The sequence below is a fragment of the Macadamia integrifolia genome, chromosome 13 (assembly GCF_013358625.1).
Source record: "Macadamia integrifolia cultivar HAES 741 chromosome 13, SCU_Mint_v3, whole genome shotgun sequence".
Lineage (NCBI taxonomy): Eukaryota > Viridiplantae > Streptophyta > Magnoliopsida > Proteales > Proteaceae > Macadamia > Macadamia integrifolia.
The window spans coordinates 9,245,027-9,260,502 of record NC_056569.1 but is presented as its reverse complement, the minus strand read 5'-3'; the positions used below and the strand labels follow the sequence as shown (position 1 = coordinate 9,260,502).

The window sequence follows — 15,476 nt, the reverse complement described above, 5'->3', positions numbered from 1 at the left end:
ACATTAAACAACTATTTAAAAAAAAGCATATAAAAATAAACAATTCAATTCAATGTTAAAATTTACATATATTTTACTAAATTTTTCAAAGGGAAAGAAAACCATTTATACTAAAATCTCTCAGTTTTAATATATGAAACCATTTATTAAATGATTCGATTTTTTATTTCACCTAAAAAAATCTTGCACCGAACTTTACCCTAACAATTCAAACAGACCGGGCCAAAATCATCCCTGTGCTAAAAACAGCCCAAGAAGGATGGAAGTCTCATCATACCCATGGTGATCCATCATGGAATAATTGCGTATTTTCCGTTATTCAGTATTTTCCCTCCTCTTCTATTTTCCACGCGTCCCTTTTCACTGCATACCTATGTTTGACAAAACAGTTCGCCACTTTGAATGAAGAAAGTGCAGTCTTTGCTGAGAAGCATCCGAAGCAGCTTCATCACTTCTCAGAGCCGAACTCACACAAAGGTTTTCTTGGATCTTAGCCCTGTTTCAGTCTTCCTTACTTTTGATTTCTCCATTGATATCTTTACTAAGCTTTTGTGCAGATGGATCATGTCGAGCATTACAGCTACAACCCAACCCTACGTTGGAACCCACAGGTAGAAGAGTACTTCATCAAAGCATATGGAGCTGAACATTTTTCTCAAATCTCCAAAGCCCTAACGTATGTGAATTTCTGACTCATTCATTTCTGCAATCTATGGCTCCAAATGCTCCTTGTGTTTCCTAATTCAGTTTATGGAGTTTCTCTGCAAGTACATATTTGCTAATATATAAGAGAAAACGAGGAAAGCTACATTTTTCAAATTATTTACATTGTAGTGGCCGAGCGTCCCATCGGCTACTCGAGGAAATTGGTGTAATTGTTGGCGGAAGTGTTTAAATAAGTGAAAGGCAAGTTTGGGGGGGGGGGGGGGGAACTGGGGAAAAGGAAATATTGGTGGAAAAATGATTCGATATGCATATACGATCCCACTTGAAGTTTTCAGACGCGAGAATTCAATTAGTAGCTATTTGGTGGCCCTGACTTTCTTTTGGCATGAATACCGTGCAAAACTTGTGCTATCTTATGGGGTTATTTTTGCAGAATCTTGTGTGAATTTACATATACTGCTCTAGATGTTTGGATCATCCTGATCTGATTAATTCAGGGAATCTGTAATTCTGATTTTAATTGTTACTACATTGTTTTATTTTTTATTTATTTATTTATTTTTTTGGGGGGTGGGTGGGTGGGGGGAGAGTTTGAAATGCTTTCTGACGTTTAAAATCATCTTTTGGGAATGCATTAGCATTTCAAATTAGGCTTGCTAGGCTATTTATACTCGTTTTGTTCCACTATGGGGCATCTAGTGAAGGTTAAGGACCTCTTTTTGGTTTAGTTCTTCAAAAAAGAATTGGATATTTTCATGTGTGGGTTATTTTCTTGAACACTTGACATGAGAATGGGGAAGTAGGCTCCAATTGGTAGAAAAAAAACAACCCACAACTCTTTGGGGTTATACTGCACTTGGAAGAAGTAGAAGAAGGAATACATATAGTGATAGTTTGATTACTTGACGCTGTACTAAATTGGAGAGAAGAAACTAGAATATATTTCTTCATCTTTACAAAAGGGGAACAAAGGGATAGTAATGGGAGAAATTAGCTGTGACATGTTTGACATCTAAAAATCAATTTCTTTTGAGAATGCAGTAGCATTTCAAAGTAGGCTTGACAGTGGGTTCCTCACGATGTCAATGGAAAGCTAATTTTTTAGTTTATGATTGTTACTAATTTGGGTTGTCTAGAAAGTAATCTGTGTCTGAACTGATTTAAGAGGACAGATGACTGCAGAAGTTATATACAAGTCCCCTTTAAAAAAAGGTAGAAAAAGGGGATAAAACTTAGGTTTGCTGAGGAAGTTGATCTTAGAAGATTTGGAAGTAGTAGTCTGTGTTTGGGAAACTGATTTTTTTTGGGTGGTTGGGCATCAATGGAAACCTCAGCATTCTTTAAGCAAAGATTCCAGCTTTTCCGTTTTGATTGGCAGAAAATAGTTGCTCTTTTGTTCTGATTCTGACATGTGGAACCTGAGTTTTCTGTCTAAAAATTACCCACATGGTCTTCAGGCATCCAGTTTCCATTTTCAGGTATTTTTTCTTAAGAAAATTAAAGAATAGTCAACATCTTTTATTTTTAGAAGATGGAGATGATTAGTCTATCTGGAGGTGATGGGCATAAGAGAGAGAATAAAGAAAGAAGAACGAGAAGAGATGAGGGGCTATTCTGGGCCTGTGAAAAGTGCTCGTGAACATTATCAAGAATAGTAATGGAAGAAAAGGGAAAAGGGAAAAGGGAAGAGAGAAGAGAGGGATAGGGGAGAAGAGAGGCAACAACGTCAATATTTATATAAACTAAATGTTTTCATTAACCAACCCGTTGGGGGGGGGGGCTTTATGCTACATTATTCTGATTCTTACTCACACTCAAAAGGCTTCTGAAAGTCTATTTTCCAGTAAGTTTGAGGCAAAAAGAGTGTTGAGAGTGGCTAACATTTTTTCTTCTATTTCTCCTTTGTTTTTGCTATTGTACATTTGTACTTGAGTTTATTATCTTCCCTTTTATCGTCAATGTATTGAGCCATGCTACAGCAGTTTGTACACTTGAATATATCATTGTCTGATGAAAAATATATAAGATGTTTCTCAGCACTATTTCTACTACATCCATGGGTCTGTGCAAGTCAAAAGTCTTTGACAAATTTTGAACTACCCCATAATTTGTAAGAACCTCCCCTCAAGTTCGGCATGACATATCCAACCTGAGTGATAAATGGCTCTAGTTTTGGTTTTGACTTAGAGCCCAAGCTTAGCTCATCTTTTTGTTTTTTGGATGAATAAATAATTCAATACCAGAAGAAAAGAAAATAAACTAGGGACCTAGAGGGAAAGGTAGGTGGGGGGGGGGAGAACTAGCAAAGTTACACAGCTGAAACAACTAAAGGGGGGTGGGGAGCAAAATGGAGGTGGGCAAGCCCCAGGAGACAACAATAAGCTTAGCTCATTTTGATTGGGCTTGATCTAAGACAATTGTTGAATGAATGGCTTGAACATTTGGGTTTCAAGCTTGGGACAATATCTCTTAACTGGGTAAAAAGGGGCTTTGATGTTTCCCAATCCCCTTTCAACTCTGAAACTCAATTACTTGACTGGATCTTGCAATTCATACCCAGGTGGCTGAGTCAATGGTTCCTCCATATTAGTAATGATATCATTCTAGGAGATACAAGAAAATATTTTGTGGATTTCAAGTACTTAACACTATTGAGTTTTACAGCTTTTAATATTTGGCATATACTTTCAATAAACATTACTACTACAACAACAACAACAACAACAACAACTTAGCCTTATCCCAACTAAATGGGGTCAGATATATGGATCCTTGCCCTCCAATCACTTCTATTTGACGTCATACTTGAAACAAGGCCTAAGCTATGCATGGCTTTCCTCACCACTTCTCCTAAGGTATTTTAAGGTCTGTCCTGAGCACTTTTAGTTCCTTCATTTTGAATCAAATCACTTTCAATAAACATTGCTCTGCTCTAAAATTAAGGAAAAAGAAGTCCTAATTTTTCTCTGTTTTGCTTCATTTCCTTTATTTATTTATTTATTTTTAATTGGTTAGGCACCCATCTTGCTACTCTTGTATTCGTGTGAATACTCTCAAGTCTTCAAGTGATGCAATTATTCTGAAGCTATTGGAAACCCTAGAGGAAACTCGGCTTAAATGTGCTACTGATGGCAAAAGCATAACTACAAGTAATGACTCTGCTGATGTTGATATGGGCCAGAAGCAAGGAAGCCATTCAAAGGAATTTCATCATTTTCCAGACCTCCATTTTGCAACAAGGATGGGAGTATTTGGAGATGGGGATGCTTTGCACAAAATGCCAATTTTTAAGTGTCTGATACCCGGATTAGACAATGTTGTGTTTGTTAAAGGTTCAGGACCCCACAAAATTCAATATGGTGATGCATCTAACAAACCTGTGAAGGAGGTCATTGTGAGCCGCAAATGTGCTGAGGCAGTTCTCCGAGGTGCTCAGGTATAGTAGCTACTGTAGTTTGTTGATAATAGTTCTATAAGATTTTCCCCCATTATGCCAACTACATAATTTCTGTACGCTGTCTGGGATGGACATTTTTATAAGAACTACTATTTCTCACAGTTGGAAGGATCACTCTAAGATCTTCCATTCTATAATGTATTTATGCAAGTTTATGGAAACAAATCCTCTCTTCTGCTTTGGTATGTGAGTGTATGCCTGCAATATTCCTATTTTCTTTTTAATGCTATTGGCTTTTCTTTCAGAAAGAATATTTATTCTTGGTTCCTATACAGGCTTGAATGTACTGTGCATGAAATGTTTTGTGGTCTGTGGATCATTAAATATGAACTCAGAAATCATAAACTTCCATGCTAATGCAATATGTCAAGTTGACTAATTGAGTAGCTATGACTAATTGAGTAGCTATGACTGAGATATTAAATATAACGATGGCTTTGAAGTCAAATGTATTATGGATTTCTGCAATGTGAGTGATGGGTTTCTAGAAGTGAAAGAAGTTAGGTTCAGAAACTTGATTGAACGCCAGAATTGCAGTCATGTAACACAATCAGAATTGAAGAAAATTTAGTAACAGTAGACCACCAACTCATATGAACATTCTATTATGGTAGGATATCAGTAATATAACCAGTAACAACTCCTTAAAATTTTGTTGAATTCCAATGGCCAGGTTTGGAGTTACAGAAGTATCCTACCAGAGAGAGAACACCAAAATCCTGAGGTTGATTGAAGAATAAAGAACAGTAACTGTAAAACTAATAACATATAAGATTTGAAGTTTAATATCAGTATTAAAACAGTAAACAGATCTGTATTGAACCCACAGAAACTAATCTTCAAACACAGAAGGAAATTAATACCTCAAGGAATAAGCTACCGATGGGAAGAGTTCCAGTTTAATGGGACTCTGACCAGATGACTTCAGTTCAAGATCTGAAACTGTAGGGTGACTTAGAATGGCCTTTGGTTTCTGGATCTGGCATCAGAATTGATATCTCAGATGTGTAGAGCAAAAAACTAAGCAATATAAGAATGTCAGGATGCTGGAAACTGAGAACAGATTCAGAACTTACTTGAATATCAATGGAGATGAAGAGATGATTGAATAGCGGATACTAACTCAGCTTCTCACTGAGAACTTGTTGGAGTCCCACTAACTGAACCTTAAGATCCCACTAAGGGTTGCTGCTGAATCTCACAGGAGCATGTTTGAATTACACAAACCAGAATCTGAATCACACAGACTAAACAGAAAAAAAGTCATCTCCTTAATAAAATTATTGCTAGAAATACATTTACAACCGTACAAATAGAAATGAGCTTGTAGAGTCCCTTTCTATAAACTAATTATAACTAAAGCATGAAAGTAAAGAAAGAAAAGAAATAAAACTCTCCATTTCATGGGAGAGGTTTGAAAGAGATCTTATTTATCTTAAACTCTTAAAAAAGATAAGATAGAGTTCTTTTAAAGTGGAACTCTTGAACAACCAAACAAATATCTAAGTTAAAAAAAAAAAAAAATGTCCAACGGCTGGCTCTAACTGAGTCAACCCAGAACTGAAGGCTGAATTGAACTGAGTCAGCTTGTTTCTGCTTATTGGTACTTTTTAGGGTACCTATCTTAATGCTCTTGAGGCTGATCTGCATCAGTGAGTCGTATAACCTTTAACCATTCTCTTGATTTTTTTGAGATTCTTACAAACTGAACTTTCTGTCTATTGTTGATGTCAGTTCCAATTCCCTTATTCGACGATCTATTATTATTATTATTGTTATCATTATGAATTTTAGTACTCTCTAATCCTTGTCTTTGATATAATTTGTTGGACAATGGAATAATGCTGAGAAGGCATTCTTTTCCTCAATTGCTCTGGATTTTCCTTCAGGTATTTGTTCCTGGTGTATTAGCTTGTAGTGCTCATGTTGAGAAGGGAGACACGGTTGCGGTTTCAGTTGCGGTGGAGCAGCCTAGCCTTGATGCTAGATGGGGTGTTGGTATGACACGAGGGACTGTTCTACAGGGACTCGAAACAGGCAAGTAGTATAGTTTTTTTATGGATATCAGACCATTTTTTAGTCTGATACCTCTTTAGTTACATATTATTGATGCAGTTATTGTTGGTTCAGCAATGAACCTATTGCTTTGTCTGCAATAAAAGTCATAATTTGTCTATTGTCTGTTTGAAGGAGCTTTGCAATTCATGCATCAACTTTTCAATTATTTGAGATTAACTTTCATGTGCTTTGCAAGAGTTTACATTCTTTATCCTTTGTAATTTTTACAATCATTATATAATTTTTCAATATTATTTCAATGCTTTCTTTTATGTATGAGGTTATATCCCTTGTAGTTCTTCTAGTTATTCCTTGTAATTTGGTAGTATTCTGTTTCTATTTTGGGCAATAAATTGTGATGAAATCAGCCAGCTACACATGTTGGTCTAGAAGTTCACTAGATAAAATGATATATTAGTTGAAAGATCATTTCTGTATCGTATGGACAGCCCCCTTTTGATATCTTTTGGTAAATAAAAATCACAAGCAAGTAAGGGGATGAATATAGTTGATCGCATTTAACTAGGGGAATGTGATTTGTTGATTGATGTTCGTTTCAATTTTGAGGGGAAGTAGATGCTGTTTTTCTGCCTCGAGAAGTTTTATGGAGGTTTATGAGGTAACCTAAACAATTGGTCCCATTGAATGTAACTCACCCCTCTCTCTCTCTCTCTCTCTTGCTTATCTGCTGACATATCTATCCACCAGAGGTACAGTAACCAGCATGAGATTCCCAGCAGAGGATTACTGTGTTTCAGAGACGAGATTTTTTTTTGAAGGGGGGTGGTGTGGAGCAGTAGAAGAGGATTACCGTGTTTCACATGAAACTGGTTACATCATTTCCCTTTTTCTCATGTTTTCTCAGACATCCTGAAACTGCTTTACTCATCATTAGAAACAGCAAAACCTAATCTGTGACAACTTCTGTTGGCTGCCTGAATATATTACCTTAAGACTTCTTGGATGCTTTTGTTCTGATCTATGTTACATAGCAGATCCTCTTTATCTTGAAAGAAATGGTCTGTATATTGGTCAAGGAACTGCAATGATGTCAAGGGCTGGGATCTTCCGTGGTTTGCAAGGAACAGCAGTGGAAATGAGAAATAGAGTATTTAGCCTCCCTTCCTTCAATGGTATAAATCTTTTGTTTCCAGAACTCCCCCCCCCCCCCCCCTAGTTTCCTGACTGTTGTTTGCTTGAGTACTTAATTAGATCTTTTATTTCTTTCAAAATTATTATAGTAGTTATATCTGACTTAGATGTAGATCAACATTTATTGTTTTGTTTTCCTATGTCAATTTTGATCATGGAAGTTATGGTACCTTTGGTGGGATGTTTTGATTGTCAGGACACTATCAAAATTTGGGTAAGCATTTTATGAAAAAAAAAGGGGAAGGTCTACATCAGGTTATTGCACCTTGGTAGTGGGAACTTGGTTACTTGGAGATGGATTTGAAATTAATAGTTCCATGACACTGTATCATGACACCAGGGCTGCAATCAGAATTGGCCACAATCCTGTGCAACATGGTCGCACAAAACATGTTGAAATGTTTGTTCTCCAACAGCCATTCAGTAATTGTTTTTTGATTCATGAGAAAACAACTTCAATTACGATAACCAAAATGAGTTACATCCTGAACACAACATCGTAGCTTACGAAACCTAGCTTTTCTAGCTAAGTCATTTGCCACCACTACTAAGGATCTGTTACACTTTATCAAATTGACAGACTTAAAGTAAGAGTTTTATTGTAAAGTCATTATCAGCAATCTTATCTTCAGCAAGGATATTGTTAATTAAAATAGCGGTTGAGCTTCTGATTGACCTATCTTGTCAGGACCACCAACATAAAACAGATAAAATACTATAATGTGAACGCGTGTGGGCACAAAAGATTTCTTAAAACTGTCTAATTAATTATGATTCATAACCAATGTAGATTAGTAGACAGCTATCAATTATTATGAAGCTTTTGTATGTCAAACAGTCTGATTAGTAACCAGCATGTTAATTGATTCTAATATTCAGATTCTTTTCTCATATCATGTACCTGACCAATTTAATATTTATTGTTTACTTTCCCCTACTCATCACCTAGGTTGACTTTTGTCTGCTGCTGATTTTGATTTGTTTATGGTTTGTTTTTAAATGTCAAATTTAGGTTTGGTATTTTTTTTTTCATTCATCCAAAAAAAAGGGGGGGGGAGAGGCTGAATTTTCATTGCTTGGGAATCAGCTGGAGTGATAAAATTCAGTGTCTACAAGTAGTCTGTTCTATGCACAATAGGTATCATTTTTACAAAAAATTCAATTTTATACTTTATTCATTGTCCTTTTGTTATTCCTCATTTCCAATGCTATTTTGAAGACTCAGTTGACCGTCATGCATTTGCTTGGTACTGTTTTCTTGGCTGCCATGTCTTTGTTCGATTGAAATATTTGATTCCTTCATGTTTTCACTTCTCTTCGCTTCATCTTCTATGTTGAAGTTTGTTCCTATGAGTTTCTGTGTGAAAACTTGCATCATGTAAAATGTGAGCGCTATCTTGATCTTGGTTCATTTCAGATGTGCTTGAGGGGGAAATATTTCTTCAAAACTTGCCCAGCATTATCACTGCACATGCTTTAGGTATGTATGGCTGCATGATGTTTGTTCTTTTACTGGAGTCCCATATTGTTCCCTATGTATTGCCCTCATCCAGAATTTCTTGGAACACAGTTTCTGGAGAATGTTCCTTGGTTTAACTACTCACCTTTCTGCAGGTGTTTTCCATTTTGCTTTATTGATCTCAGATTTGGAGAAATAAATATATATTGATGCGAAATTAGAAAGGACCTAATAGAAATAATCAAGGCTTTGTTTGGTCACAAGGGAAATTAAAGTGAAGGGAAGTGAATTTTCAAACTTAAAACATAAACTATTGTAATCATTACCTCATGTGACTGCATCATTAACTCCAAATGGTTCCATATTTAGCTATTAAATTTCACTTTACTTTGCATCCAAATCCCTTTGGTTTAAAAAGTAGAATATAAATTACATGTAAATGTATCATTACTAAATATGGTAAGAAACCTCTTTCTACCTCTATCTGGGAAGGAGACAAGGAGTCCTTGCAAAGTGTTGGCTCTAGAGGGAATGGATATGGATTTATATGTCATTTGCCGGATCTTTTGTTTGTGATTCTGTAGGAAAGCTTGCCTTCTGTGCCACCATCAACCCGATTTGGATGGAGCATAACCTTATTAAATGGACTTCCAAATTTCATCACCTCAGCCAGATTTGGGATTCCATCTTCTTTGATGTCAAAGCCAAGATTTCTGGTGTTTCCTCTTATATTGCCTCTCCTAGGAATAGTCATATTATTATATCTTGGGGGCTTGCCCCCTCCTTGCTTCAGACACTCTCTTTTGTTCCTTGAGGGTTGGTCCTTTGCTTTTTCTCTCCCCTCTTGGGGAGCTGATGTATGTCTTTTTTCCTTCTCCTTGGTAACGAATTATTTATTCACCAAAAAAGAAAAAAGGAAAAACTAAGAAATTTTAAGTAGTTTATACAATCACATGGGGTAATGATTACCTGATCCATCCTAGTCCAACAAAGTTGGATTTAGGATTGAGTTTTGTTGCCAGATAGATCAGTTGGCTCTTGGCTGTAGGAATAATTGTTAACTGAGTTATGCTTAAGACCCTTGTTCCCTTCAGTGCTTCAACTGCAACATCTTTCAATCTGTATTTATTACTTTGTGGGTGTCTATTATCTTCTTCATTTTGAACTCTTAGCGATACTTAGCACTATCTCTAGGTCTAGACTACTTCACACAGCTACTTTGGATGGTAGTTTTTGTGCCTTTTCAGATGAAAAATAAAATATATTCTAAACCAACTTTATGTTAGCTGCTTTTCCCATTTGCTTTTCCACATCCTTTGTGCCACTTAGACACATGCTTTTGTTATTTTTTATATAAATTTTTGTGTTTTCTTTCTTTTATCAATGTTTATTTGACCATGATTTATTTTCCTCTCATAAAGGCAAATCGTCTTCGTTCTATTTTTTATCACTTACGGCAAACCACTGTTGTTCTATTGCTATCTTTGCCATTTTTTTTCCCACTCAATTCCTGTCTGAGTCAGTGAATCTTGGGGTATGATGCCTAGTTGGCTAGTTGCCTTAAAAGATATCAATGACTAATGGTCTGTTTGTTCGATTTATAAAATTCCTGTCGCTATGTGAATTGGTGCCCCTCTAATTCTTTGAATATTGCCATTGCTTATTTTGTTTGTTTCTTTGGAATTCCAGATTAACGGCTTCTTAGCACTTCGTTACCTTCCTGATTTTGAACCATGTATTGTTTGAGCTTTTTGATTTTTTATTTAGTCCTAATTTCATTTTTGTTTGTAGATCCTCAACCAGGAGAGCGTATATTGGACATGTGTGCTGCTCCAGGAGGAAAAACAACTGCAATTGCTATCCTTATGAAGGATGAAGGAGAGGTTGTTGCAGTTGATAGATCTCACAATAAGGTGAACATCATTGCTGGAACTTGGTTATAATAATCTCATTTATTAATTCTTTACTGTTGTTCCCTAGATTCTTTGCCATATCAGATGAATCAATATCTGATCGTCTGAATTAGTTAAAGGACATGTTTGGATGTTCAGGAGCTGCAGGTTTTTGATAAATTAAACCGTGACTCTACATTAATGGATGCAATTGTGCAGGTCTTTAATTGTAGGATTCCTACCTGAAATCTCACTTATGCTTTAGAATCACATTCACATCCTTATAGCTAGCTACTATACTTTCCTAAATAACAAATACTATTCCTGCACATGCGAAAGTCCAGATTTAGGGAATCCAATGTCAAAAATAACAAAAAAATATATCCTTCAACTGGTTAACAAATAAAAACACAACAATAAACATATTCTTTCAAATCCCAAAAGCCTGGTCCCACTTGCAGAAGTAACAAACCACCTTTGGGTCTCAAGGTCTTCAATTTTTTCTTCTAATCCTTCAAAAATGTATGCAGGAACTGCACTTTACTGGTATGAGTCTGACCATGTGCATTATTGATGTAGAGACACACGCCGGCCTCCATTATAGAAGGAGGAAAGCAGGCCAGCCGACCCAGCCATATGAGGCCAGCCGACCCAGCCATATGGCTGATTACGCCAGCCCAGGCCCAGTTTTGAGTACAGGTCTGGTTCAGTTTTGCAGCATTAGAGCCAGCCCATATTGGCCATCAAACCAGCTAACTACCTACAGTTTTTGTCCTATTATTAGTCTTCTATTATGCCTTCTAGAAGCCATATACCGCAGCCTTTGATCCAGCTCAGCAGCAGCTTCAAGAAGCTCTTTTTCACTCTTGTGATCTCTTTTTGCTGCTGTCTTTTGTCCTCTTGTGGTTTGACCAGTCAACTACAACTTGGAATGTGGAGTTCGTCTTCTAGAAGAATCCTATATTGTCCTTTTGTTTTGTCCTAGTAAACAAGTTATTAGTTTTTAGTAGTTTTTTGTCTAAGTCAATTAGTTTCTAATTTCAGTTTGTTTCTTTTTTGCCTTTTGGTTTCTTAAATTCTAACTATGTTTTGAGTCTCTACCCTCTACTATATAAAGAGCTGCTGCTGTAACACAAATTACGCATGATTAATGAATGAGATTGCAGCTTTGCTTGCTCCCTAATTCTGAGAAATAATTGTTTCAACCGCTGAGATAGCTGTGGGTAAGAGACCCAGAATTGGGAAAGTCCATCCCACCCACATCTATCTCATCTTTGTGAGAAATACAAGTTGATTGAAGACCTGTAGACCATCAACTAAGCCAGCTTGAAGCTCAGCCAAGAGAACGGATCGAAACCAGCTTCTGTCAGGGTTCTTAGACCTGATTGATTTTGGCCAGATCTCACTATCTGGAAGTCCAAGTCCAAAACACTTTGGAGGGTTTGAAGAGCATCCTAGGAGGCTCCTTCGACCAGCTTTCCAGTCCCATCTGGGCTGCCACCTGTTGGCTACAAGAAATCGCCCATTCGATTCCTATAAAACCCTATATTCTGTCTGTGGCATCTGTGATCTTGATTGGTTTCCTACCTACTTGGTGGGTTCAAGCCAAATTCTGAGGATAATTTGGAGGTATTATTGGCCACCTTCAACTAAAATTTCAGGCTTATTTGAGCCTCGGCTTGTGAGTTCTCAAATTTTCTATATTTCAGCCTATTTGTCAAATCTGAGTAGTTTTCCTTGGAGATCAGATTTTAAACCTTAGCCTGAGTTTAGTTTGGGTTTTATATATTATCTGGGGTTGTTTCCTTAGATAAATAGTCTTACATCAATAATTCTACATTCTAACCCTTGTATAATGAGGTTTGGACTCAAGAACTTCACAAGAAGTTGATGCATGGATTGGAGACCGAGTTCTTGATGCTCTACCAGTACAAGGACCTCACTTATTTCCAATTTTTTTGGACTTTAATGTTCTAATTTCTTCATCGGGTCACTAGTAGAAGTAGGGTTTGTGATGGGGACATCAGCCCAAGCTTTAGGATTTCCCAGAGGAGGCGGCACAGAGAACCATCCAACCTGGACTCTATTTGGTTGGATGGTTAAGGATCAGATTGGGGCCCACCTTTGGAGAGCCACACAAGAACTCAAGCAGCTGTACATGGGCCCCACTAGCAGTCAACGCAAGGAAGAGGACTCCTTACCTATTTTATGTTTTTTTCTGTTAGGAAGTAAATCTGTTTTAATTAAGTAGTATTTTTATTTCCTAAAGAGGTTAGGACTCCTTATGTATTTTGCAGATTCTTTTTTTTTTATTTCTTTTATTTGTTTCCTAAAGTATAGAACTCTGCATTTAGCAGATTCTGTTTGGATCTTTTCCTTTTCTTAGAAGTTTATTTTATAAGTACATTGTAAGGCCAATGGCCAAAGGTTCTAATTAATGAATGAAGATTATTAAAGGCAAAACAGCCCCCAAACCCCCCCTACGAATTCTCTCTCTCTGCCCTTTCCCTCTTCTCATCTCTCGCTCTCGGTCTCCCTCTGTTTCTCGCCTCCTCTCTCTCACGGCTCTCTCTCCCATTGTTCTTCTCCCTTTCTTGACCTTCATCCCTCTCTTTTCTGTTTTCTGTCTTCCCTGTTGCTGCTGCCCTATCGTAGAAATTGTTCACCATCATGAGAGATTATCTCCATTGAGAAAACCCCCAACTGGGTTGTTGTTGGAACTTCACCAACAATCGGGACTGCTGTTCTTTATCAAGTAGGTTGGACTGCAACTCTTTATTTTGGAGGACCTCGAGTTCTTCTCTTCTCCTCAGACTTCAGACAGCAAGAAGGTAAGTAAAGAACCCCCCTGTTCTACATTCATTGGCCGCCCATTACCTCCATTAGTTCCCATTGAAATCTGAACATATACCTTTTCTTTTTAAGCCAATATTTATTGTTTTCCTAAAGAAACTTCTGCTGTTTTACCTTTCATTAGTTGGTTGATTTTAGGCATTGTTTGGTTTACGTAGTTTGCTTAATGTCTTGATTGACTCGTGCTAAACTTAACACATAGCTGCTGCCATGTTCCCTAACCCATCTTCCCACCTGAAGCTTGAGTGAGTTTATGTGCTTTTATGCTTAGACTATTATTGTTCATTGCTACATTATTCATTAATCTCACTTTACTTGCATGTCAATCTTGTTTGCTGAGTTTTCCTTACCCTGTCCAACCCAAAGTCCCTTGAGTTTGCCCTACTTGGTTAGTTAATCTTGTAGAAAACTTAGTCACCTTGGAATCCCCTACATAAGTTTGAATAGCCAGTTATTATGCCTTCCACACTACCAATTTCCGCCATGACCATCATTGTTCAACAAATGAGAGAAAAGGGCACTGAATCCATATTGTAGGGATACGGGAAGAGATTATTGGAGAATAATTAGAGCCACTAGAAAATTGGTTCTTATCGCTAGTTTAGTCTGCACTAGTAGAACACTAGAACATGAATGGGAGGCATTGTACCATCCACTTTTTACCCAAATTTTTAATTTGGATCAACAAATATTATTTTGGTTTTTTGTTTCCTGATGAATCACCCCCACGTAACTGAAAAAGAATTTGGTTTTTTGTTTCCTGATGAATCACCCCCATGTAACTGAAAAAGAAAGGGCAGTGGTGGGAGGGGCCAAGAAAGAAAGGTCTTCTAATAGACACACTAAGTTATCAATTATTTCTGTCAATTTGTTGTTATGTTTTAGGCTTTGCTTTTTTTTTTTCTCCCTTGTATCTTTCTTTCTTGTTGGCATAAGATGAGGCTAATCATTTATATTCTAAAAGTTAAAAAGAGATCTTCCGGACCAAATTTTTGTGATCCAGTGAATAATTTTTTAATTTTAATTTTAATTATTATTATTATTTTTTGTAACAGTGAGCCAAAATTATGAAGAATTAGTCATTTTGGTCAGTAAATAGGATTAAGGCCAATAAAAGCATGAGCTATGTGTTTTAGAAGGTGATATAGAATTATTATGTGTGCCATTTTCTTCCTTTTGATCTCTATAGAAAGATCTGCTTCTAATTCGAAGGATATTGTGTGAGATGAAACTAGTTAATTGGAAATTTAAATGCATTTTTTTTTTATACATGTATATATTTATATATATATATATATATTGGTTGTGTTTTTCTTAAAGGTTTTGATCTACTTATTTTCTTCTTCTTAGGTGATGGATATACAGAAGTTGGCTGCTGAGATGGGGTTGACTTGCATAACTACATATAAGCTTGATGCCCTTAAATCTGTTTCTTGTACCAACCAGTCAGTTGATTTTGCCACTCAAAATTGTAATGAAGAAAAAAGAAAGGCAGATTTTGCAAGTTTAAGTTCACCTGAATACCCAATGGAAGATGTACCATCACTTACTCTGGAATGTGTTAATGGTTGTTTCACTCATGAGGAAAATGGTATGTAAAGCCTCTGCTGCAATCTATTTGTTATGCATGCTTTCATTTTTGTTTTTGTTTTTGTTTTGTTTTGTTTGTTTGTTTGTTTGTTTGTCTGTTTGTCTGTTTGTTTGTTTGTTTGTTTGTTTGTTTTGTTTTGTTCTGTTTTGTTTTGTTTTTTTTTTTTTTTTTTTTTTTTTTTTTTTTTTTTTTTTTTTTTTTTTTTTTTTTTTTTTTTTTTTTTTTTTTTTTTTTTTTTTTTTTTTTTTTTTTTTTTTTTTTTTTTTTTTTTCTTCTCTTCTTGCTTCCACGATTTTCCTTGCTTCTAATTTGATGTGGAAATCCCCTCCATGCCCTTAGTGCTTTAAG

The 15,476-nt window shown here is 36.3% G+C and overlaps 1 protein-coding gene across 1 annotated transcript; it reads left to right on the top strand.

The window, feature by feature from the left end:
• The first annotated feature begins 327 nt into the window (after positions 1-327).
• On the top strand, positions 328-15,136 carry LOC122058982 (rRNA (cytosine-C(5))-methyltransferase NOP2C-like). Its single transcript, XM_042621697.1, has 8 exons — positions 328-477; positions 558-676; positions 3,682-4,102; positions 6,013-6,160; positions 7,177-7,314; positions 8,751-8,813; positions 10,584-10,705; positions 14,888-15,136. Exons 1-8 carry the CDS (start codon positions 403-405, stop codon positions 15,134-15,136), a joined length of 1,335 nt encoding a protein of 444 aa, XP_042477631.1. The 5' UTR covers positions 328-402.
• Positions 15,137-15,476: the final 340 nt, after the last annotated feature.